We start from the raw sequence: 26,176 nt of genomic DNA, 5'->3' as shown, positions 1-26,176 counted from the left end.
ATTGAATTTTCCTCCCCTAATTACCCTGGCTAATTTCTCTTGAACACTGGCACTTGAAAACATTGCTGAACATCCTTTTTATGTGTTTTTTAAGGAGGAAGAAGGCTTTGGAGGGGTGTTTTCTGTGGAAATCATTTCAGGCAAGAAGGTTGAATAAGCATAAGCTGGCGTTTTTGATGCACTGAGTTCCTCTCCTGGAGCCATTACAGCCTCCAGCAGGCAGAGGCTACATCACAGCACATTTGCCGGTAGGTGCTTCTAATACGGAAGAGGGGTGATAAGCAGTGACAAGAGATGGATGGCAACTGCAGCACCCACAAAAGTAGCGGTGACAAGTGGATACTGGACTGAGAAGTAGGACCCACATCCCACTGCTGCCTCAGCTCGCTCTGATCCGGTGCTCAAACTCACACTGCTCCCTTTTCTTCTTATCAACCCTGTGCTGTGCTATCAACCAAGGCAACTCCTTCCCTAAAAAACTCTTAAGCCAAGAAGTCTCAAACTTCAATTGCAATCTCACGCTATCTTTTTGTTGCAGGCTTATTTGTAACACATAAAATGTTGTGCAACCTTATTTAGTTTAGTTTATGTAGTCCCAAAAGGTAATTCTGAGGGCTTGACCAAACTCTGAGAAGTCTCTAGAGCAGGCACAAAACCAAAACACTAACAGAAATGCTTTTGAAAACGGCTGGTAGGAAATGAGAAGAAAGGAAGGAGTAGGGGGAGTAGTGGGGGAAGAATCACCTCCCTCAACCTGCTGACCACCTATGCAGCAATAATTTTTACTGTTTCTCCTTGTCAACAATCTCATGATCATAACTTCAGTAAAAAACCAGTGTAGATTTTCAAGGAAAAACCCCAACCCACTAAGTACTTAAGATTCAATTTTTACTTAGTGTATACTTTTGAAAACTTCCTGATGATTCTTTTTCTCTAACTGCAAACATACCCTCTTTGTACATGTTGACTCATTACAGGGGAGGCAGTAATTACTCTGGGGGGACCTTATAGCTGCCTTCCAATACCTGAAGGGCTCCTACAGGACGGTTGGAGAGGGACTTTTCGTAAGGGTGTCCAGCAATAGGACAAGGTGGAATGGTTTGAAGCTGAGGGAGAGTAGGTTTAGACTGGATCTTAGGAAGTTCTTTAGTATGAGGGAGGTGAGACTCTGGAATAGGTTGCCCAGGGAGTTTGTGGACGCCTCCTCCCTGGGGGTGTTCAAGGCCAGGCTGGATGAGGCCTTGCACAGCCAAATCTGAGACGACCCTGCCCAGGGTGGGGAGCTTGTAGTAGATGAGCTCTAAGGCTCCTTCCAACCTAAGCTATTCTGTGATTCTGGTTCAACTGAATTATTCTGGATAGTTCTTAACACCTTCATGGTCTGCAGTAAGAATTCAAAACTCTCAAGAGTCAGTGTCAGGGTCCATCTGTTAAGTGACTTGTACTGTTCCCAGTGCAGCCCATTAAAACATTGCTGAACTGCAAAGGCTTAACACCTGCCAGTTCCCTTCTGAGATTTCCTCAGCAGAGTTTGAAAGACAACCGTCACCAAAATTACTGAATGCTCCTGCAGCCTCGCACACTGACCACATTTTTCTGCACACTGCTTGGAACAGTCGTGTGTCTAGAACAGGCATGAGCAAAACTGACCATTTTCTGATCAAAATGGTCTTTCAGTTGAATTAAAAATTGAGAGCACTGGGAACTCAGGTCTTGCCTTTCCTTCTGTTATTGTGCAAGAACAATCTTATAGCTTCTTTGAACATCTGGTGCTCTTTCTAATTCTACTAGTAAGCAAGTCTGGAGGAGAGATAAGCAATTGCACAATGTTTTTAACAGCAATAAGGCAAAAAACATTTGGGACTAGATTAATTTCCCTTGGGAAAATGATTCTCTCGTCGTATTTCATGAGTGAAATGACCTCTGAATTCTATCCTTTTCCTCTGAAAACTTCAAACCCACCACCATGCATTCATTCTACACATCTGTTACATCCCTTCTTATTTGAAATATGATCTATCAGCTCCCAACTTCAGCTGAAATCACCATGTTACAATTATTCCTTTCAGGGAGAATACAATCAAAACTAAGAATTTGGAAAGCAGTGCTCCTACAACATGGCTGTTTGAGTCCCACACATCTGTGTTTTGATTACTTTCAACTCTTCTTTACACTCATCAGCCAACCACTCTATGCACAAAGGGAAAGGCAAAAATTTGATCTTTGATCTCCAAAAATACCTTTATAAAGAGGATTTAAAATCCCATTCTCTCCCCCAGAGCCATACACTCCTACCTTTGTAAGAGCTGCAGTTGATATCAAGGGGTGGCCCAAGGCTGCTTCTGGATCAGGGTAATCCACAGACATCTGGCGACCTGGAGATGTAGGAACAACACCCACCAGTGCCACGCTAGCACTGCGGGGGCCTGCTCCTCTCTCCTGGGCTTCATGTGCTTCCTGATGGGTGAATTCTGCTGGTGACCTGGAGGTCGTGCCAACTGACTGCACTGTGCTCAGGACGGTCATCTTTGTCAGCAGCGCTTTCGGTAGACCATCCATAGAGTCCGAGTGAACCCCAGCAAAACAGTCTGGCAGTCTGATGTCTTCATCAGTGCTGGCAGTGTCTGGCAGGCTATGTCGAGAGGGGTGATGCTGGGGGCTGGCTGTCACTGAGGGGGTTGTGGAGAGGACTGACTCAGCCTGGCTGTCTTCATCATCATCTTCATTGTCATTGTCATCCTCATCTGCCCCATCAGACTCCTCCACATCATATCCTGACCGGTCGTAGCCAAATCTTTGCTTCTCACCTGCAAAAGTGGGAATCAGAAGGTAGGTCAATGGAGGTCCCCAACTGATTGGGAGGGAGGCGAGAGGGAGTAATTAGAAACACCAAAAAGCCACATGGCACGTGCATTTTTCAGTCCCATCCCATTCCATCAAAGCAACAGGGCAGATTTCCGTGTTTTCATTTTCCAGCCTACATATTTGACAGCTACATGATCTTTCATCTTCTGCTTCCGTCTTGTTTTTAACCTTCTGGATTTGGTTATTTTCTTTTAAGCCTGTTGTAACCATTTGCTCGGAGTCACCCTTCACTCTCTTGCCTGGGGAGAAGCGAGCAGATTCCTGGTTCATTAAGTTCCCCATGACGACATACGGAGCTGGTCTGCCAACCTTAGTGGTGGGATATTCTCTAGCTGGTTCTGACTCATAAGTGGGTGTCCTTGTACTTAATATGAATCACTGCTGCAAAGGTTTTTGTAGGATGCAAACAGAAAGACTGGGGGCTGTTAGTCAGGAATCTGTCTCGTTAACAAGCGAAAGAGACCAAAATTAGACCTTACCAGATTTCTTTGCTAATGTTTTGAAAGGTTTATGAGCAGACTCACCCAAGATGTCCTTAAGAGGCAAGACAGCCCTAATCCTATCAAAACTTACCTATGCATGAGACCTTGCTCACACGAAGAAGCCCTCCTGACTTCCAATCTCAAAGACAAACTGCTGTTCAGTGGTAAATTTCTCTACAAACTACAGCTCTGCTGCAGCTCTCCTCCTTCTTTTATAACTTAACTTGGAAAGAAAGAATAGTCTTTACTAAAGAGACAGAAAATCCCATCTGCTGTATGTGATTCCAAACCAGACTGTCTGGGATCATGTTTTAGAAAAGACAAAATGCTTTGGATGCATTAATATTTTATCTTTGATTAAAGGGCTGTCTGCTAAGCTCTCCAAAAAAAACCCAACCAAAACCCCCAAAAAACCCAAAACATTTGGCTCTGCAAAACTAACAAAGGCTGGTTAGGTAAAATCTCAGAAGATCCTGTTCTAAGGAAATCTACATGGTGATTTACCATCAAAATAAACTATTCTGAAGAAAAGTCAGACCCTTAAAAGAATCTGAATGTGCTACCCGTGCTTCAGGCTGTGACATTACCAAGACCAAAACAAGTATCTTGACCTTCAGGTAAAATAAATGGGTTTAATTGAGTTACTTCTCAATAAGTTACCCACCAAGAAGCCTTTCTGGTTTCAAATGAGCAGGGCAATTAGGAGTGAGACTAATAGCTTCTTTGAAAAAAATCCCTCTGTAATGACTTTGCCCCTCTTTGCCTACACAGCAATTTGTACATTAGCTAAATATGGAAAATATAGATTTCCTACACTTACTACAGCAGACATGAATTAAAAATACCCCCAGTCCCCCTGGGTCATTGCAAGGATGCTAACAAAAACATGTTTTAGAATTTTAAATAGTCTTCCTTTGTAATTCTCATCTCCAGCCAAAGCTGTTCGTGGAAGAAAAGATAGTTTAGTGGAACAATGAATTCAGTAAGGCCCGTTCCCAAAGTGGGGCAAGGAGGATTGTTACAAATGCTGTTAACAATACCACATGGAGTTACTAAACGTTGGTGTTTTTTCCTGCACTTCTGTCATTCCTCTTCTTCACACAAACAGTGTTTCTTCGTCATTCATTTGCAAAGCAAACAAATCTACAATGTTAGGACTTCTACATATGTTAACATTTATGAAGGGAAATAACTTCCCTCAATGTCTCTGTAACAAATCACACAGAATCACAGAGTGTTAAGGGTTGGAAGGAACCTCAAAAGATCATTTAGTCCACCTCGCCTTCCAGAGCAGGATCACCTACACCAGATCACGAAGGAATGCATCCAGTTGGGTCTTGAATATTTCCAGAGAGGCAGACTCCACAATCCCCCTGGGCTGCCTGTTCCAGTGTTCTGTCACCCTCATTTTTTTTCCTCATGTTGCCATGGAACTTCCTATGCCTCACCTTCCACTCATTGCCCCTTGTCCTGTCATTGGGCATCACCAAGCAGAGCCTGACCCCATCCCCTTGGCAGTCATCCTTTTTGTATTCATAAACATGAATGAGGTCACCCCTTAGTCTCCTCCTCTCCAAGCTAAAGACTCCCAGCTCCCTCAGTGTCTCCTTGTAAGGAAGATCTTCCACTCTGGAAGATGTGGCTCTGCACTAGAGTCTTTCAAGCAGTTCTCTGAGGTCCTTGAACTGAGGGGCCTAGAACTGGTTACAATACTCCAGATGCAGCCTCACCAGGACAGAGTAGAGGAGGAGGAGAACCTCTCTCCACCTACTAACCACAGCCTTTCTAATACACCCCAGGATGGCACTGGCCTTCTTGGCCACAAGAGCACCTTCCTCTCTAGAGTGTCCATCCATAGTTCTCCCAACTTGAACTGTTGTATCCAAAGGGTGAACCCCATGCAACACTTTAAATAATGCATAGGGCACTGCAAAACCTCAGGTTTCAGTCTGGAGTCTTTAATTTTGGTCTACTTACCAACACTGCATGACTATTCTCTGAGAAATCCTACTGTTTCTGTTCTTTCCTCCCTCCCTCCACACGAATCTTAATTTTCTATGACAGTTGATGTCAATCACAGGCGACTGTCTCCACTGGCAAGAGAAACTACCTGAAGTGATTAGACTTGTCACATTTGTAAAGCAAAGAAAACACACACTCAAACAATGCCCTGATTGAGAATAAACTCTCTCTTATCAAACCCAACATTTACCACTGCTGCAGGACTGACTAGCAAATGCTGCTTCTGCAGACATTTTCTGCATACCTCTGGGATTTCCAGAATAAAACCATGCAAAGAGGAAGGGGAACCCTGTGTGGGGCACAAATTCCTTACATGCAGGACTCTGTGGGATATCATTTCCCTCTATTGTTTCCCTGTTTACCTCCACCCTTTGTGCATTTGCCAGCCTCTATTTAAGCACGGTTACCTGGAGCCAGAGCCTGTGGTGTGGGCGAGGTGACAGCAATAAATGCTTCCCTTACTCCCACACACTGCTGCAAACCGTCAGATGAGAAAACCCCATTTCTGACTTGCTCTGCTCTGGTGATGCACAAAGGAACACTCTGCTCTGGGTTTTATACCTGTGTGCATGTTTGATGAAACAAGAGATGCCCAAGCTTTCCTAATTAGTGATCCAATTAAACATCACTGTAAATCCACATGCTGGAGTGTGTCCAGAGAAGCACAATGAGAATGATCAGAAGCCTGGAGCACCTCTCCTATGAGGACAGACTGAGGGAGTTGGGGCTGTTCAGTGTGGAGAAGCTCTGGGGAGACCGTATTGTGGTCTTCCAGTATCTTAAGGGGGCCTACAAGAAAGCTGGGGAGGACTTTTTAGGGTGTCAGGTAACGATAGGACTAGGGGGAATGGAAAGAAAATAAACATGGGTAGATTCAGGTTGGATGTTAGGAAGAAGTGTTTCACCATGAGGGTGGCCCATCCCTGGGGGATTTTAAGGCCAGGCTGAGCAACCTGGTCTAGTGTGAGGTGTCCCTGCTCCATGGCAGGGGGGTTGGAACTAGATGATCCTTTAGGTCCCTTCTGACCCTAACAATCCTATGATTCTATGAAATCAGTGGAGTTGTGAGAGGATCCCATGCGAGGAGTTTTAAGTGGTGGAAGACTCAGGCAGGTTGTGGGTCTTTCTGTGAATGAGGCATCAAATTGAAGCCTTGGGGTGAATGAGTTCTTTCCAAGCACTGTCTTGTTAACCAAGTAATATTGGCCTTGATCCATTTTGTAATTGTATGCAGCCTACTAAAGTTCCTTTGCAGGTTTAATTGGGGAAAAATTAATTCTTTGCTTCCTGTCTTAAACTAAGCACAATTATAACCATATGTTTGTGTAGCTGATATATATAGCTACAACTGACTGCATTTCCAAAGGGAACAAAATGACTTCTGTGTTCAACTTTGTATGAGGTTGCAAAGCAACGCTGGATGTTTTAGGATGAAGCATGTGTCATAAATTTAAAGGCCACTACTAGCACATGGAGAAATGGCTTTTGGCAGGAAAGTTCACAGGATTATGGTGTTTTTTAAAAGAAAGCAGGAAGAAAGTTTCCCACCATTAAGTGAAACCTTTATGAAAACCACTTCTTTTGCAAATTTGTAACTCTCCCCCCTCTAACAGAAAGGCTGTTCAAGATCGCCTCCATCTTGCACAAGGAGGGTTTTTAGACGAGTAGCGAATGCTACTCATCCCCTGTCAACTGCTGCAATCTTTTCTTTTAAACCCTTAGCAACACACTTAGTCCTGCACCTCACAGGAGAAAGGAGCTGTTGGCTACAAACATGAACTCCACAAAAAGCAGATTTAATAGAAATAGAGATTTAATAGAAATATGGGCATAACTTTTGGTTATAACTTATGCCAGCTGTAATTGTATGTCATAAAAATGAGTTTAAAATCCTAAGTAAGTGTATACAAACAATGGGCAAAAATCATCTCAGTCCTTAATTGATTTTGCTGTCACTCAGCCCTCAGTTAGTTAACAAGCTCTCTATTGTGCATGTGGCATTAATGAGCTTCTTGGCTAAAGCTCTGTTATATTGACATTTTACCTTTCAGAGTAAAGAAAAAGCTTCAAGTTCTTTAACACAATAGCATTAGCTGGACTTAACAACATCCTAGTATGTCCATTAGTGAAATGCCTGGGGCTGCTAAGTCCATGAACTGCTTTTTCCAGTTGTGATGGCGTGAATTAGGCAACTGAAATACTTAATGTTCTCTAAGTTCTTTGTTTCATTCCTGCAGGAATCCTTACTGTGTATGGTTTTAACAATGGCCACCTTGTTATCATCAAACTGCAAACTATTAGTTCTTCAGAATCTCAAAGCGTTTAATTATGATATTATCACCAATTAGTACATCAGATCACCTGACTGGAACATAGAAGGTTCCACTTCAACATGAGGAGAAACTTCTTCACAGTGAGGGTGACACAGCACTGGAACAGGTGGCCCAGTGAGGTTGTGGAGTCTCCTTCTTTGGAGACTTTCAAAACCCACCTGGATGTGTTCCTGTGTGGACTACCCTGGGTGATTCTGCTTTGGCACGGGGGGTTGGACTTGATGGTCTCTGGAGGTCCCTTCCAACTTCTAACATTCTATAGTTCTATGACTTACCAGGCACTGCTGAAGACTTAGCAATTTCTATATGAAATCCAAAGATAAAAGTTCAGTGGCTTGTAACTCTGTCATATATGGTTATAATTCGATCATACTTAAGTAAGTTTTCACATAAAGAGTGAAAATGTTTGGTTTTGCTCTTTCACTGCCAGGGAGAAAAGAAAGACCTGAAAAATCTAAGTGCTGACTGCTGAAGTTTTACATGCTCCTATAGCAAAGGGACAGGTAACTATAAGACTGCTACTAGTTCTACTCATACAGATTCAATACACAGCTTACCAAGTATCTGTTTGTTCACTCTCTATTTCCATCTAAATGTATTGTCTTTTAGCACCCAAGTAATACAAAGCAGTGTTTGTTGCCTCAAATTGTTACGGATTAGTACTACATAACAGCATTTAATATTGAATTACCTATTCTCCATCAAACACACACTATGCCAATACAGACAGACGTATTTTTGAGTATGCCATCATATTACCATCAATTTGTAAGTAAGGTCTCTATGTCATCCATGTTTTTCTTAACAACTACAAGCTTAGGCTTGCTTTTCACCTCTTGCATTAGTCTTGTAAGAGACTGGTGTATCCTTTTATAAAGTTGTTTCAGTGGTTGTGGAACAAAGTCCTGTGAACCAGTGCTAGCATCTAAACCCAAACTTGCTCCCTCCTCATCTAAGGCTGTTCTAGATCTTTACTGGAGCAATTTCAGTCTTGCTTCAGCTACTGTCCACTGCTTATCACCTTGAAACAGGACTCACAGTGACATCTACTGGGTTAAATTCAGACTGGTAATAGCCAGCACCCCTCAGAAATGAGAAAAAACCCTGCAGGTTTTGGACTTTCATTCTTAAGAGCATGGAAACTAACCAAAAGAATAAGAGTATCCTCTGGTTAATGAGATTATTTACACCAAAGCCTCCCTGAGTAACCTGGGTATTTGTAAATCAACCCTAGCACTAGGTAGTCTGTTCCCAGGCAGTAGGTACAGGGCTCCAGCATGTTTAATGTGCATCTAGTTGAAGGCTAGACACTAATATGAAAAAAAAATAATTAGAAAAATATTTCTTGTAAGCTCTATAGGACCAGCCTTCCATTCTGTTTGCAAAAGGGGGGTATCAGGGCAAAGATTTTCCTTTGTTTTCACTCCTGGAATGCAGGTGCACTGAAAACACAAACTGAGTCACGATTAAGCTAATGGAGAGCTATGGAAACTCACTTAGAACCTAAGCAATATATAGCTCATTAACTTAGAACCATTGTACCTTCAGAAGGGTTTGTTTAATACTGCAGAAAGTGCAAGTGGGTTTTATATACATATATATATATGTGTGTGTATGTATAAATAGATATCTCAACCTTACAATTAGGTCTCTTCCCTGGGAAAGTAATGAATATTTTGGGATAAAATTTCTCTGTAGAGACCATTTAAATAAATTCTGCCCGTCTACTGATTTCAATATTGAATAACTATCTTGTGCAAGTTTGCTCAGGCATACAATAGTGCTCATTAATTAGCTCACATATGAACTATTGCAGGTTATAATTTCATAACTCTCTTAATTTGAAGACAAACCCTTGTTGGTTTTTGAGAACTCACAGTAAGATACTGTGTCAGCATGGCCACGGAGGATATCCCCAGTTGCAGCCTGTCACCCTAAACAGTTCAGCTCATCTGACAATTTAATTCAGATATTAACATTCCTTACATTGTAACCCTGTATTTTGGCGATAAGGACATTCCACAGAGCAGAAGATGAAAGATAAATGGATGAGGGAATGGTTTTGAATACAAAAAGCCAGGCCAGAAAGTATTTACTAATACCCAAATGATGACAAGTCCAAATACAAAGAATGCTATGTTAAAAGCTCTGATCATATATAGTCTGTGACAGCTAGAGAGCATCTTTCTTTTTTCCCTAGATGCTACAGCACAACAGAATTTCAGCTTCTTAGATTACTGAAGAAACAAGCTCGGGGTGTGTGGGGTGTGGATGTATCTGTGCCTGTGTTCAGGATCATGCTCAATTTTGCCCTCCTAACTCAATCCATATCTATTGCTGTGAGGTCAAAGCTGATTCCTCGTGTCAAACCATAAAGTAATATATTCAATAACTGTGACTGCCTGTGCTTTAAAAACACTACATAAAAATACAACCCAGCAAAATCCCTTAGTAAATAAAAGGCTGATGTCTCTTAGATTTCTGCCTAATCCTCTAATTCTAAGTCTGGTGGAAGACACACAGCTCAGTAATTTCAAGCAAAAGTGCAGACATTTTAATTGCCATAGGAATAATCACTATTCCAAATATTCAGATAACAAATTGGTTACAGACAGACAGACATTGTATGGTTCAGGAAGCAGGCCAATCTCACACGGCCTGTGGGAAGAAGACAGTTGTTTTTTTCTGAGGTCCTAATTATTTCTTATCAGATTTTCAGCACCTTCCTCTACAGAATCTCACATTGCCTTCCAGCTGAGGAAAGAGGTGGGACTGGGCAGACCAGTCTCTAAGAGGGAGATAATTTTTCACAAACACACAACTCCTGAAGTCAAAAGCATCTGTGTTTGAAGACATAATTTCTTAGAACACCAAAGTCTGGCTATGTCAGGAATGATGTGGCCAGTAGGACGAGGGAAGTGAATGTCTCCCTGGACTCAGTGCTAGTGAGACCGCACCTCAAATCCTGGGTTCAGTTTTGGGGCCCTCACTACAAGAAGGGCGTTGAGGTATTGGAGTATGTCTGAAGCAGAGCAATGAAGCTGGTGAAGAGCACAGCTCTTATGAGGAGCAGCTGAGGCAATTGAGGCTGTTTAGCCTGGAGAAATCTTGTTGCCCTCTACAACTACCTGAAAGGAGGTTTTAGCAAGGTGGGGGCCAGTCTCTTCTCACATGCAATAAGCATTAGGACAAGAGGAAATGGCCTCAAATTATTCCAGGGGAGATTTAGATTGGACATAGGAACAGGGTGCCCAGGGAAGTGGAGTCCCCATCTCTGGAGGGATTTAAAAGATATACAGATGTGATGAAGGACATGGTTCAATGATGACCTGGCAGTGCTGAGTTAATGGTTGTACATGATGATTTTAAAGGTCTCTTGTAACCAGAAGGATTCTAGGACTCTCTTGTTGGCTGTCCCTAGAGGCCAGAGGGGTGCTTTTTCCAGATGCAAGCTCTGCTGTGCTGCCCTGAGGAAAGGGCAGCCAAATTCCAAGATTCAGAGTGGTTTGGGTTGGAAGGGACCTTAAAGATCATCTAGTTCCAAGGCCCCTGCCATGGGCAAGGACACCTTCCACTAGACCAGGTTGCTGAAGGCTTTGTCCAGCCCATCCTTAAACATCCTCAGGGAGGGGGCATCCACAACCCCCAAGGCAACCCATTGTAGTTTTTCACCACCTTTGCTGTAAAGATTTTTTTCCCAATATCCAGTCTAAATCTCCCTTCATCCTGTCACTGCAAGCCCTTGGAAAAAGTCTCTTAGCTTTCTTTTTGACCCCCTTCAGATACTGGAAGGCTGCTATAAGGTCTCTCCAGAGCCTTCTCTTCTCCAGGCTGAACAACCCCAACTCTCTCAGCCTGCCCCATAGGGGAGGTGCTCCAGCACTCTGATCATGTTTGTGGCCCTCCTCTGCACCCACTCCAACAGTCTGATGTTCTTCTTGTGTTGGGGGCCCCAGGACTAGACACAGGACTCCAGGTAAGGTTCCACAAGAGCTGCGCAGAGGGCAAGAATCACTTCCCTTGTCCTGCTGGTCACACTCCTTTTCTTGCAGCCCAGGATACAATTGGCCTTCTGGGCTGCGAGTGCACATGGCTGGCTCATGTTGAGCTTTTCATCAACTGACACCCCCAAGTCCTTGTCCTCAAGACCACTCACAAGCCACTCATCACCCAGCCTGTATTTGTGCTTTGGCTTGCCCTGACCCAGGTGCAAGATCTTGTACTTGGCCTTGTTGAACTTCATGAGGTTGGCAAGAGCCCACCTCTCAATCCTATCCAAGTCTCTCTGGATGATCCCCTCCAGCATATCAATCAGACCACCCAGCTTGGTCTCATCTGCTGATGGTAGCTGCAATGGTGGCTGAAGTCACTTTGTTAACTGAGACTGTCTAGACACCTCAAAAATAAATATATTCAACCACATTCAAACAGAGCCAAAAAATCAGCATGGACCAGATTTTGGAGAGGCTAACAGAACTACCTACCTTAAACCATCAGGTATGCAAATACTTCACGTCTTTCCCCACTCCCCAACACTTTGCCTTAATAGGCCAACAAGCAAGTTTCTGAGTTATCATGAGAAGTACTTTCCAGTGTGGCTAGGTGAGCTGAGAGATGAAATCACGCTTTTAAAGCATACAGTTACATACTAAATTTACATGGGTAATTGTAAATGCCCTGGGTAACGTGGCAGCTGGAGAGGCTGAACTGGTTTGGCTGCAGCAAACGGGTGTTTATCAAGAGCTTAATTACCCTGGCTTCTTGGATGGAACTTTTGTGCTGAGCTTTGTGAGGCACAGCTGGTTTTTCATACTGCTACCTGAGCCAGATCGCTTAGAAAAGGTTGGGATTATTATCACCGAGTTGTTTGTTGTTTCAGGGTTCTTACTTAAAGAAGGAAGTGCTACCTGCTCTATTCTGAATAACCAAATACAACAAACAAAAGCATGATGGTTTTAAAGTTTGATTTCTGGAAGAACTGAATGGATTACATAGCAAATCCTGGTGAATGTTTGTCTTGCCTTTTTTTTTTCCAAAGGAGAGTATTTAATTTGTTAACTAATTACTATGCTGAAACATAGGATGCAGTTCAGGGAATACAGACTATAGTTATACTGCAGTTACACACACCTGTACATGCTATGTTAAAAAGAGAGACTCACTCTCAGTTGCATAGTTTTTCAGCCAAGGTTTGAAATGGCTTTTTTCTACCAGGTGTTACAGATAACTCTGTTAACATTTGAGACATTTCCCATTACTTTCTAACCACAAATGCAGTTTTTAATGTGTGCCATTGGGAATATTGATTATCAATCAATAGAATTTTTTCAGTTCCTAGGAAATGGAAATACCTGCTCAGCTGTGGATATCAGCAAGCAGTGTGCCCAGGTGGCTAAGAAAGCCAGTGGCATCCTGGCTTGGATTAGAAATGCTGTGTCCAGCAGTAGGGAGGTGATTGTCCCTTTGTAGTCAGCTCTGGTGAGGCCACACCTCAACTGTTGTGTTCAGTTTTGGGCACCTCAATACATGAGAGATGTTGAGGTGCTGGAGCCAGTGCAGAGGAGGGCAACGAAGCTGGTGAAGGGCCTGGGGAATAAATCTTATGAGGAGTGACTGAAGGAGCTGGGGCTGTTTAGTTTGAAAAAGAAGAGACTGAGGGGAGACCTCATTGCTATCTACAGCTACCTGAAAGGATGTGTGGAGAGGCTGGTGCTGGTTTCTTCTCACAGTGGTAGGACAAGAGGGAATGGCCTCAAGCTGCAACTGGGTAGGTTTAGGAAAATTTTTTTCACAGAGCAGCGGTCAGGCATTGGAATGTGCTGCCCAGGGAGGTGGTTGAGTCACCAACCCTGGCTGTGTTTAAAGGTTGTTTGGATGTGGTGCTTGGGGATACGGTTTAGGGGTGAACTTTCTAGAGTAGGGTTCTTGATTGGACTTGGTGATCCTGAGGGTCTTTTCCAACCTAACTGGTTCTGTGATTCTGTGATTACAAAACTAAATAAAAGGTTGAGAGCTACAGAACATTGCTTTAAAAAGTTGCGATGAGTTTTCTGTCAGTGAAGGCTGAAAACGTTAATGGAAACTGTTGCTCCCTGGGCAAAGGAAACTGATTTGTACTGCTGCTTATCTTCTCTGTTATCTATTTGGGACGTCAAATTGAAAAGGGGAATGTGGTTTTAGCTTGCCCAAAAGAAATATATTGAAGGATGCCAAAAAAGGGAAAATGCAGGTTTCTTCATAGTTAGTGCACGAGTGAATCACAGCGGCTGAGTCACATTCCCGGCATTATTTAGAATTAGATCCAAGCTGATTCGCTCATTCTGCTCGCGGCTGTCATGCAGGAGCAAGTGTGTTCATCTCTCCTGCCCTTTCCTGTTTAAATAAAGATCCCCACTGCTTTCTTTTCTTAAAACTTCATCCACGATTTAATAAGCTATTCCACTGACAGAAGAAAAATTCTACAAGGCAAGGCAACACTACTCATCTCCCTGCTGGGGAAAGAGGAAACGCCACCACTGCACTGAGACATGCCAAGATCTAACACACGATCCTGTTCTCCATCTTTCTGCATCTGGTGCAGCTACATCTTACCACACTGAGCAAAACCCACATGAACCCATTTAGCTCTCTTTGACTGTTCTCCATTTTATCTTTTCTTCAGCAGAGCGGTCTTGGGATGTGGGCAGTGCAGAATGCCAGTTATTAGCAAATACATTAATTCTGCTAACATTATCATCACTAATGGAGTAGTAGAACGGGTCACGATGAATAATGTTCATAATTTCTAAATTATCTCCATGAGCTGATTTATGCCCAATTATTTATGAAGGAGAACAGACCTCCATGCTGGAAGGCTCCTGGAAGACCTTATTGTGGTCTTTCAGAAGTTAAAAGGGTACCCATAAAACAGATGGAGAGAGTCTTTTTATCTTGTTGTGACAAAACAAGGGGTGATGGCCTGCCAGTATCTGAAGGTGGCCTACAGGAAGGCTGGGGAAGGACTTCTCAGGATCTCAGGTAGTGATAGGACTAGGGGGAATGGAATGAAGCTGGAGGCAGGGAGATTCAGGCTGGATGTGAGGAGGAAGTTCTTCCCCATGAGAGTGGTGAAGCCCTGGAATGGGTTGTCCAGGGAGGTGGTTGGGGCCCCATCCCTGGAGGTGTTTAAGACCAGGCTGGATGAGGCTGTGGCCAGGCTGATCTAGTGTGGGGTGTCCTTACCCATGGCAGGGGGGTTGGAACTAGATGATCCTTGTGGTCCCTTCCAACCCTGACTGATACTATGATACTATACTATGGCTTTCAACTAGAAGAGGGGAGATTTAGACTAGATAGAAGGAAGACATTTTAAATGCTGAGGCTGGTGAAACACTGGGGCCCATGTTGCCTAGAGAGGTGCTGGATGCCTCGTCCATGGTAAAACTCCAGGTCAGGCTGGATGGGACTCTTGAGCAACCTGATCTAGTTGAAGATGTCCCTGCATGCTGTAAGGGGCTGGACTAGGGAACCTTTATAGGTCCCACCTGACCCAAACGATTCTATGATTCTGTTGATAATTCTATTCTTTCCCCTGTTTCTCCTTACCCTCCTTGCAAAGCACTCAGCACCATGTTTGTGACTAGGGTGGCATGTTAGTGATAGAATTTTTATGAGGTGTGCGTCTCAGACACGTGACAATTTCATGCACAGCTCTTTTCAGAGGAAGACTGCATTGGACTACCTTTTCTTCTAGGCAAACAGCTGCTTTTTTGGTATTTTCAGTCTTGCCATATTTATCTGTGAAACTGACGAAGTCAAGCTGCATAACACCGTCTGAAAAATTGAGCGGCAATTTATCTTTAGCATATGCTTGTCAATGCTTTGGGTGAGCCTTGCCAGTATTTCTTGCTCCCTCGAACTAGCTCCTAAGTTTTTTTTCCTCTCTGCGTCTTTTCCCTGTACAAGAATTTAAAAGCTTTGCAAAAGAAAAGATAAGAAACTGGGATGACAAAATAAATAACAAAAAAATGCAGTAAAGAAAGAAGGTTTTAATTTCTTACCAAATTCTTCTTCTCCATCCTGGTCATCTATTATGCCTACCGAGACTCCCAAATCCATGCATTTCTTGCTATGTGCCTTTGACTTCATATGTTTTGTTAAATTTCCTTGAGAAAAAGTGAAAAAAATTAACTGCTCTGTGACTGTACAGTTGTATGTTCAACATCTCTAGATCTTATTCAGCTACATTTATAACCACTTCTATAATGTGATTTCACACTTGTCAGATCCTGGCCCCTCGATGCCAGCTGCAAAGGCCTGTGGCAGATTCACCACCCTGAACGCTATGAGCTCTCCGACTACACTTCACAAAGTTGTTTATTGAGACAAAATAGGATAGGATGGAAATTTTAGCTCAGGATTGTGATGCATTTTGTGTTGGTGTAGAAGATCCTTCGTTTGTTCAGGGCAAAATAGAAAAAAAGGCTGACTCAGCCTTCAAAGTTGTATTGACAGAAAACTATCGCGTGAAGAGAAAGTTCACATCTTGCAGCTCTTTTAGCATTTGATGGATTCTATTTTTAGTGTAATCATTTTCACTGCCAACCTAAACAAACAGATTCACTTTATTCAAAATCAGAGCATGAGCATATTTGATCTGGATCTCAAAAGCGAACGTGTAACTGCCGAGAGGCCTCGCAGGCTGCTCTCTTCCTTTGAAAAGAAAATCTGGCAAATGTCATCAAGGAAAGGTTAAGAGCAGATCAGAGATCTGCAAATTATGCTGCTTTGTGAAATGTCTATTATTACTTTATACCTAACCTTCCTAGAGTCTCTCAGCTGAGGTATTTCAGTGGGAGAAATTGCCATGGGTGACATGGCGACTCTTCTGTGGTTATGGAGAAATTTATTCCTGCTTTGATATAAAGGTAGCAATTCAACCCAAATTTTGAATCCATTGTTATGAAGCAATATAATTGTATTGACTCAGAAAGAGCAAATTTCCCAACTTTGCATGCTGCATGAAGTTACTGGCTGTGCCATCCTGCCATGAAGGGTGGTTTGCAAACCATCAAGCATGCCATCAAGTGACTGACTGTGACAGCAGTAAAGGCAACAGCCAGGCATAGTAACTATGAAGAGGGAGTGAGTCCAGGTATCTGCTACAACTGAAACCAGGGAGAATTTCAAAGGGATAGAACTTAATTACTTGAATGGTTAGAATGTTTACTCTGCAAAAACCATAATCAGAATTCATTGGGTTTACAGTCCAGCATTTCATCTGAAAGGTGACACAATGACCCAGTGCGTCAGGATGCGGTGCTAGGGTTTGACCCCATCCCAAGACTATCCACCCCAGTTTCTGTAGCACTGGGTTATTTCTTGGAAGTTTTCCACCCAACTGCTGAGTAATCTCAAACCCACTAAAATTAGGAATGTTTCTGAGTTTGCAGCTGAGGGGGATTACTGCTAAATGATGCTCCAAGCCAAGAAAAATTTTACTACTTGGAATTATTTTTGCTGGAAGCACTATGGCTATGAACTCCTCATCTATTCCAGTTATTCTGAATCCTGGATCTAGCAATGTTTCATGTGCTGCCTGCTTAAACTGGGATGCATTTAAATACTTGCATGGACTTGATGATTTTCAAAGTCTCTTCCAATGATTCTATGTATTTAGTGTAAACAGGATTTAAAAAGTAGTCCATATTTGGGTCAAGTGCAAAGTGAACTTGGTTCTTCAAGAGTACAAAACCCATTTTAATATAGTGATTTAAGAAATGCCAACTTCTTTCCCAGTGCCAGCAGGAGTACAATATATGTCAATGTCATACCTCCAAAAGATCACCACTAGGGACTTAAAATTCTGTATTCCCATCCCTAGCTAGGATAAACAGCTAACCAGCTCACTTGTCTTAACCTTACTTTCATCATACTCCCACATGATTTCCTTTTATGCTCCAATTTCTTACCCACCATGGTATGCCACACAGTTCATTCATATAAGGATGTGATTATCTGAATAAACATACAGAAGACAAAGGAAAAGAAGGAAATCAGAAACTACAAATATTAGAAGCATTAGACAACAAAACTCCAGCGAGAGGCAACGTCTTTAGCTTAGGAACAGCCAAATGTGAGAAGAAAAGAATCATACTTAAAAGCAGAAATAAAAAAGGGAGGAAACAGCCAGAGAAGTAGCCCTACCTTTAGTTTTGAAGGAAAAGTTGCAGTAGTTGCAGTGGTAAGGACGAACATCGGTGTGTGTGCGGATATGCTTCTTCAGCATGCTGGGTTTCTTGCAACGTATCCCACATTCTTCACAGATATACTTCCCTCTCCCTCTCCCCCGAACGTACACATAGTCTTCATTTGACTTGTACCTGGTAAGAGTACCATAAGAGAAGTTGTAATGGGAAAATATTCTGGTTAGAAATCCTAATCTATCAGAAACTAGAAAGATAATATAACAGATGAAAAGGAATGACTGACAAAACCAATCGTGCTCTTTCTCTGCTCCACTTCCGTGTGCGCTTGTTAAACTAGGCTTTTCACCAGGCAGTCATGGATTGGTCTAGGACTAACGGTCGATCTTTTTTACTAAAGGCACTCTTGGACATTAAGTGTTTAAAGATTTCAAATTTCCTCCTCACAAAACAGGAAGATACTTTTTTAAAGCATCAGTTCCTGGAAGCAGGTTTGGGCATCATGAGGGAGCTTTAAAAGAGCATCTTTGAGCATTCTGGATGCAGAAAAGGAGCATCAGTTACAATGGTCTTTGAAATTGCCTATCAATGTGCTCGGGACTCAGCCTGCTGGGACTGCCTCTTTATGGAAACAGTCATTCAGATTCAATGACACCCTCCTCTCTCTGCTCAAGGACAAAGCTAAAGCCTAGCTTAGCTTTGGTGACCTGGTCCCTGCAGCTTTTGGATCTGAGTGGAGACACGTAGCAATGTTTTACCTGGGCAGCTGGTAATAGCTTAAATATTTGCCTAGACCGGATTCAAACTGGGAAATAAAATGGAAAGCCTCAGAGCTTGCCACCAATTGTGAGAACAATAAAATATGCACCATTTGTGCTAAGAAGTTTTCTAAGTGTCACTGGCACTTTTCTACTGAAAAATCAGTTTTAGGAGATGTTGTACATGGCACAACACTTTGGCTGAGGCAGCTGTTATTCATACAAAGAAAATGATTTGAAGCATTGCAGTGTGTGGACAACGACTCTCAGTAAATATTTCCGTGGCACTTTGCACATCAGGAATTCTCCAGCCTCCTTATGCCACAGTGAACTGCCAGAGACTGTACTGCAGTCTTTTGCTTCGTCTTTGGACTAGTTCCTCTTTGGTTACATCTGTATAACTTTATAGGTATTATTTATCATGTAAGAGAAATATAGGGAAAGAATTTACACCTATGGTTGTATCTAGCTGCCTTTAATGCTGACTCATGATCATTCTTGGGGGGGAAAAAAGAATGGCACTGCCTACTGTTCTTTATTCCATTACACTGCCTCATAACTCTCATGGCTCCACACTTCTGATGACTTTCCGTTTATCTTGGAAACAGAACCCAAGATTCACACACCCCAGTATGGGAACTGCTATTTAAAATAAACAGGAACCAACACCTCTGCAAAGTCTAGAAACAAGGAAAAAAATACATATTCCCAACAATCTCTAATATACAAAGTACAACACTTGCCCTCCATCAAATATTTTAACTCTTCTTGGTTCAGTTTTGATAAAGGAGTTTTCTTTATCGTGCTCAGTGCTTGATTCAGAGTTTTCCTTATTGCTGAATTCACTTGCAGCCATTTTTTTCCTATTCAATGCTCGCTGAAAGAAAACAAGATAGGCATGTCATTAAAATTAGTATCTTTCAGATGCTGGTCAAACCTGCAAGTTATGATGAATAAAAGCATGAAAAAAGCCACAATTATAACTGGTTAAGAAAAAAACCCAAACCACACAAACAGTTAAGTTACATGAAACAAGAGATGCCTTTTACTAAACTTCTAATATGTGTTGGCTATTTGTCAACTGGCAGATCCGTATGGAGATTATGGCTCTGCAAGAAACTAGGAATGCTTTGCATCTGCAGTGAGACATGTTTCTTTCTTCTGAGAAGGTGAAGTTGATGGTTATTATCTCAGAGCCTTCTACAGAGAATCAAACTGAGGTGCTTCCTGAATGGCCACAGCTTTACTCCTCTGATGCAGCAACCGGACCATAGAGAGAGGGCTCTGCAGCTACATGGTACGCTGCCCCCCACGTCCCCCATTGACAGAAAGGGGGCAGCTTCAGTGCACAACCAGTTATCCATGCTTCCCCCTCACTGCTCCTGTCTTGACACTTCCATAGCACATCTCCAGCTCTCGCTGCCTGCTATCCACTACAGCTCTTCCTTTCACCACTGCAGACCTCAGGTCTCACCCACTAACCCACCACCCAGAAGTGCCACATGGCTGGCAGAAACTGCTGCTTTGTGGCACAGCAAAGAGGAGAAGGGTGCAAGAAGGGGTGTACCAAGGGAAGGTACTAACAGGCAATGGTTTTGATTGCTAATATTTTTCAAACAGTATCCCTGTTTTGATGTGGAAATTGACTGTTCTATATTTGGTGAGGTTATTAACAGGGGCTCTGGAACACTTCCAAAGCAGGACTCCACACTTAATCCCCAAACTGCAATAAAAAAAGCATACCACTTGTCTAGCAGAACCAAACTACATTTCCCCCATTTCCCCTGATTTGATTTGATTTTTTTTTTAAAGGAGGATGAGTTCCTCCAACATTGGCCAATTAAAATCTACTCCTTCCAAGTGTATTTCTAAAATGGGCAACAATGAAAGAATGATCCAATTAGCCAGCAGTTATTACTTTTGTATTTATAAACTGCTCTACCCACGTAGCTGGCACACTTACCACATTTGATCATTATTGTAAGTGAATAAAATGATGAGAGGGGAAAAAAAGTCTGGCCTTATGTTTTCCATTTGTAAAATTCAATGCTGTAAGCCTGTGAATTGGGGATTAACAAAAATTTCTTCCCCAAAGGGGAAGCCCTGGAAAAGACTGCCCAGGGAAATGCTGCAGTCACCATCCCTGGAGGGATTTAGAGGTATAGATGTAGTGCTGAGAAGAATGGTTTGGTGGTGATCTAGCAGTGCTGGGTTAATGGTTGGACTTGATCTGAAAGGTCTCTTCTAGCCAAAACATTCTATGAGCCTATGAATTCTTGGCAAGAGGAATGGCTTCACTGCCTGCCTGATGATTACACTGGTCATTACATATATTGGAGAGTGACATCATTCTAACATCTAGTCTTTGTCTGTAGCCGTTCATAGAGTCTCAACCACCACCTTTAAGTCTCACCTAATGAGAAATGTGGCTGATGGGGAACAAACACAGATCAGAGTAAAAGCATTCATTCATTCACTCACAGATGGGTTTAGGTTGGAAGGGACCTTATAGATCATCTAGTTCCAACAGCCTACCATGGGTGGGGATACCTTCCACTAGATCAGGTTGCTCAAGGCCTCATCCTGCCTGGCCTTGAGCACCTCCAGGGATGGGGCTTCTACCACCTCCCTGGGCAACTTGTTCCAGTGTCTCACAACCCTCATGGTGAAGAACTTCCTAACATCCGATCTAAATCTACCCACTTCATACAAGGTGAAAGGTGATGATGTGGATGAGAGATACCAGAAGTGGGGCCTACTTCAGTAACTGCAACTCAGCCATGGCTTAGTTCCTGACACTACCTGGCATGTGAATTGCTTTTGTTTCCACTGCAAACCAGCAACATGGTGACATTTGTAATTTAGCAAGAAATGAGTAGTGGAAAATACAGACTGTGTACAATAAACTCAATGCCACACAACTATCCCCCAGCAGCTAGAATAATTCACCCTTTGAGTGCCTGATCTTTCAATCTTGAATATTAAATGTTCTTTCCAGGTTTAATTTTCAAGAATGAAAAGACACAGGAAAAAATTATTCCAAAGTATTTAGCCCATAGTGAAAGAGCATTATAATAAATGCACCATGTGCATAAACAAACACAAGGCTGAACACCTCTGGATTTTCCCAGGCCCCTTCTTTCTGTTTACACAGTTATACATGCAGAAGTAAGAGAGGTGTTCAAATGAATATTTACCCAATATTTACCACTTCAATTCACTGCCTACATGCTACTTCAGCAGTTCCTTCAGTGCCTTAAACAGGCAAAATGCTGTTGTTACTGAGATCCTCTAATTGAAACCTCCAAGTCTGTGTCACCCAAATCACATCCACAGACAATGAAATAGCAGTCACTTTAGTTTTTAGGAAACATTCCAAAATGATGCCAAAGAGAACTTGACCATTCAGTGCTGCAAAATGTTCCTCCCCACAATTACTTAACACCTTCTAACACAGCATTCTCTCTCTTCTCTCACGGCGACAAGGACCATGATTCATTTCTACTTTACTCACTCTGCTCACATTTAACTCCACTGTCTTAAATTACTGGTATAAAACTGGGGACAAAACCCCTGTTTTAAAGGCTGCCCAGAGCCCAGAGTTCAGCAGATGCTTCTAGTACTTTACAACCTCCCTTGGAAAAAAAAAAAATGCTCACAACCAGAATCATAAAAGTAATCAATTTTAGATTAGAATATTATCACAGTATCATAGAATCAGTCAGGGTTGGAAGGGACCACAAGGCTCATCCAATTCCAACCCCCCTGCCATGGGCAGGGACACCCCACACTAGATCAGGCTGGCCAGAGCCTCATCCAGCCTGGGCTTAAACACCTCCAGGGACAGGGCCTCAACCACCTCCCTGGACAACCCATTCCAGGGCTTCACCACTCTCATGGGGAAGAACTTCCTCCTCACATCCAGCCTGAATCTCCCCACCTCCAGCTTCATTCCATTCCCCCTAGTCCTATTACTTTTCTCACTGGCACACAGCCACCTGAGGAGAATGTTTTTAACATCTTCAAACTTTCACTAGTTTACACATAAAAATCTTCTTCATTTAACTACTTTCCAGTGGTGAACTGGACTGTTGTGGCACATCATCCAAGAAAGGAAAGCCTTCCAGTTAGGAGAAATTTTCCATTCTTTAGTCTGTTCTTGCCTGAAAACCTTTACCCTGTGGTACTGCCCATGTTACTGATTTGCTTCAGAGAGGGAAGCCAGCATCAATGTGGGGGCTTGAGGAAGCTCTTTGGAAAAGGACCTGAGAGTTCTGGTGGACAAGTTCACCATGAGCTAGCAATGTGTTCCTCTGGCCAAGAAAGCCAATGGTATTCTGGGATGCATTAAGAAGAGTGTGGCCAGCAGGTTGATAGAGGTTCTGCTCCCCCTCCACATCTGGAATCCTGTGTCCAGTTCTGGTTTCTCCAGTTCAAAAGAAAGAAGGAACTACTGCAGAGTCCAGTGGAGGCTACAAAGAGGATGAGGGAATTGGAGCCTCATTCTGATGAGGAAAGGCTGAGAAACCTGGGGCTCTTTAGCCTGGCAAAGGGAAGACAGAGGGGATCTTATTATCATGTACTAGTATGTAAAGGGTGGCTACCAGGAGGACGGAGACTCCCTTTTTAGAAGGAGTCACATGGAAAAGACAAAGGGTAATGGGTACAAGTTACTCCTAGGGAGATTTTGATTGAACTCCAGAAGACAGTTTTTCATAGTGAGAACACTTAGGCATTGGAATAATCACACAAGAGAAGCAGTAGATTCCCCTACACTGGTCAGTTTTAAGACTCAGCTTGACAGGGTGCTGAGCCATGCAAAACTACACTATGACCTAGAAAGATTGGTCCAGATGATATCCATCCTCACATTCTGTGATTCTCTGAAACCAGAATAGAGTAAGTTCTACCTGAGCATAAGGAAAAACCTCTTTATGAGGGTGTCAGAAGTCTGGAATAGGCTGCCCAGAGAAGTTGTGGAGTCTCCTTAATTGAAGAGATTTTAAATCGACGTGGATGTGATTCTGGGTGACCCTGCTCTTAGCAAGGGGATTACACCAGATGATCACAACGGATCCCTTCCAACCCCTACCAGTCTGTGATTCTGTGAAGGGCTCCTGATACAAATGCCATTGACTTCAGGAAGGAAAACTGGAGAAAGATAATAATAAAGAGAAAAATAAAAGAAAAAGAGCAGGGAGAGAAAGGAAGCCTCTTCCATGTAGGTGAACCTCCTGTTACATTTCATGAGCCAGTAGTGTGCCCTCATGGTCAAGAAGGCTAATGCCATTCTGAAGTGTATTAGAAGGGCTGTGGTTAGTAGGTGAAGAGATTCTCCTCCCCCTCTCTCTGCCTTGTTGAGGCTGCACCTGGAATACTGTGTCCAGTTCTGGGCTACTCAGTTTAAGGACAGGGAACTGCTTGAAAGAGTCCAGTGCAGAGCCACAAAAATGATTAAGGGAGTGGAAAGTCTTCCTTATGAGGAGAAACTGAGTGAGCTGGGGCTCTTTAGCTTGGAGAAGAGGAGACTAAAGGGTGACCTCATTCATGTTTATAAATATGTAAAGGGTGAGGATGGAGTCAGGCTCTGCTTGGTGATTCCCAATAACAGAACAAGGGGCAATGGGTGGTAGCTGAGGCATAGGAAGTTCCATGGAAACAGGAGGAAAGCTTTTTTTCACTGTGAGGGTGACAGAACACTGGAACAGGCTGCCGAGGGAGGCTGTGGAGTCTCTGTCTCTGGAGACATTCAAGACCCACCTGGATGCATTCCTTTGTGATCTGGTATAGATGTTCCTACTCTGGCAGGGGGTTGGACTAGATGGATCTTTCGAGGTCCCTTCTGGCCCCTAACATCCTGTGATTTTAATGTGCTGTTCCCACTCCAGGAGCTTCTTTCACAATAACATCTTGTGGTTTGTTCTCTGAATCACTAGAACATGGCAACTTCACCTATTGCCTTTGAGCAGCGAATTGTGAAGAGCAAACACAGCCCCAGGGTTCCTTATTGTTTGCATTTCATTCACGTGTCTATTCATTTCCCATGGCATCTATTGTTGAAAGAATTGCCTTTTTTGTGACAGTGATTAGTAGCAGTTAGGCAGCAGCATGAGAGCTCTGTAAACACAACTTAGCTCTGGGGGGAAATCCAGCAACTGTTCAGGAAGTCACTTTATCTTGGTGAGAAGACCAGCAGTTAAAGCCCCATGAGCAGAATACACCATATCACTCTGGAAAGGGACTCCAAGAGAGGAAGTCAGGCACAAGAGTGCTGCATTTTCATCATTATTTATAGATCAGATTATATCAACACTTAAGAGTTCTGTGTCAGGTCAGAGTTAAAAAGTGCAAACTCCTTGAGCAAACACAACGCTCAGAGCCCTCTAATCTGAACTGTGGTTCCTGAAGGAACTGAGGAACTCACCAAGCTTTTGGGAAGGAAACTGATCATTATCTTTTTAAATTATTTGCTAATCTGTTTGTTACCTTTGTTTGGCTACTTCTGTTTTTTTTCTTAATGGAGTGTTAATCTTGTTGATTCTATGATTACTATCCAAAAGGACCTCCAACTCTTTCTAGACTCAATCTCAAACAGGAGAGAATGGTAGGATTACTGGGCCTGAACAGAATGAGGAACTCCAGCTTTTGCTTCCTTTACACGTGGCTTCTGTGAGGAAGTTTCCACATTGGCATTGACTATGCCATTAGCAGGTCTAACTGGAGACTGGTAATACAAAGGTATATTGTAACAGCAGCAGCAGCATCCTGGAAAGCAGCTGAAATCCCACTGCCTGGATCATTAAAAGGGAAGGCAAACAAACTCTGGAGGTATTAGGTCATAGCAGGTCTTTGAAATGTTTAATATCTGCCAACCTGTACCTTGTTCATTCAATCTGAGATGTCAATTAAACTTTAATTGGTGCATTCTCACTACACTTTCTTCCTTCATAATGGCTCTGAGCAAAGCTTGTAAATCAGCTGCAAGCAGAGCTTAAGAACTCTTCATTCTCACCATGCTCCTGTGCTTCATTCACAACAGCAGCAAGAAAGACTGAAGAAAGATTAGTAACTGTGATTCTTTTGTGGCAGAAGCACTGTAAATGTACCTGACAGCTGCCTATTACAACCATTTAAGTACTCCTAGAGTGTTTGAAAGGGTGCTGTCAAAATATTTTTCAAAATATTATTAACCATTATTTATATTCCAAACAGAATTTGTTTGTAGACAAAATCTGCTCTTCAAGAGGCACGCAGTAGCTTTGTTATCAGAGAATTTCCTCTGATAGACTGTTAGTTAAAAATAAACCCACCATGAGTCAAAGACACAACTAAAGTGATACTTGCCTTGAATAGAATCACTTGACTATGTACCAAAAAAAAAAGGCTACATCTTCAAATCTCTCTAGCACTATTTAAGTAGACCATCTCAGGAAGTGTATGAGGGAGGGGCTGGAAAAAGTAATGAAAGTTTAAATAAAATGAGGAACCAGTCATGTTCAGGTACAGCACTAACACAGAATCCAGCAATTTGA

At 42.7% G+C, this 26,176-nt stretch overlaps 1 protein-coding gene and 1 long non-coding RNA gene across 8 annotated transcripts in view; one reads left to right on the top strand and one right to left on the bottom strand.

Annotated features, from left to right (window-relative positions):
• LOC137455786 (uncharacterized) overlaps window positions 1-7,953 on the top strand; it is a 49,261-nt gene extending 41,308 nt beyond the window's left edge. The window contains exons 8-9 of one of the 2 annotated variants that reach the window (XR_010990911.1): window positions 95-248; window positions 7,607-7,953. This is a non-coding gene — a long non-coding RNA (uncharacterized lncRNA). Of the gene's footprint in view, window positions 1-94; window positions 1,155-7,606 lie in introns of those variants that run through there. The other variant, XR_010990909.1, reaches the window with a different exon arrangement.
• The window catches only part of HIVEP1 (HIVEP zinc finger 1), a 157,609-nt gene that overhangs the window by 9,944 nt on the left and 121,489 nt on the right, over window positions 1-26,176 (bottom strand). For 5 of the 6 annotated variants that reach the window (XM_068166882.1, XM_068166877.1, XM_068166881.1 and 2 more), the window contains 4 exons: window positions 19,388-19,521; window positions 17,888-18,063; window positions 15,742-15,846; window positions 2,296-2,807 (listed from right to left, as the gene is read on the bottom strand). In XM_068166882.1, the coding sequence (XP_068022983.1) occupies window positions 2,296-2,807; window positions 15,742-15,846; window positions 17,888-18,063; window positions 19,388-19,521 (927 nt within the window). The remainder of the gene's footprint in view (window positions 1-2,295; window positions 2,808-15,741; window positions 15,847-17,887; window positions 18,064-19,387; window positions 19,522-26,176) is intronic. The other variant, XM_068166883.1, reaches the window with a different exon arrangement.

The sequence above is a fragment of the Melanerpes formicivorus genome, unplaced genomic scaffold, assembly GCF_026170545.1.
Source record: "Melanerpes formicivorus ecotype bairdi unplaced genomic scaffold, bMelFor1.0.p_v2 SCAF_109, whole genome shotgun sequence".
NCBI classification, from domain to species: domain Eukaryota; kingdom Metazoa; phylum Chordata; class Aves; order Piciformes; family Picidae; genus Melanerpes; species Melanerpes formicivorus.
Note: the sequence above shows the minus strand (reverse complement) of the source record. Positions and strands in the feature narration are given on the sequence as shown.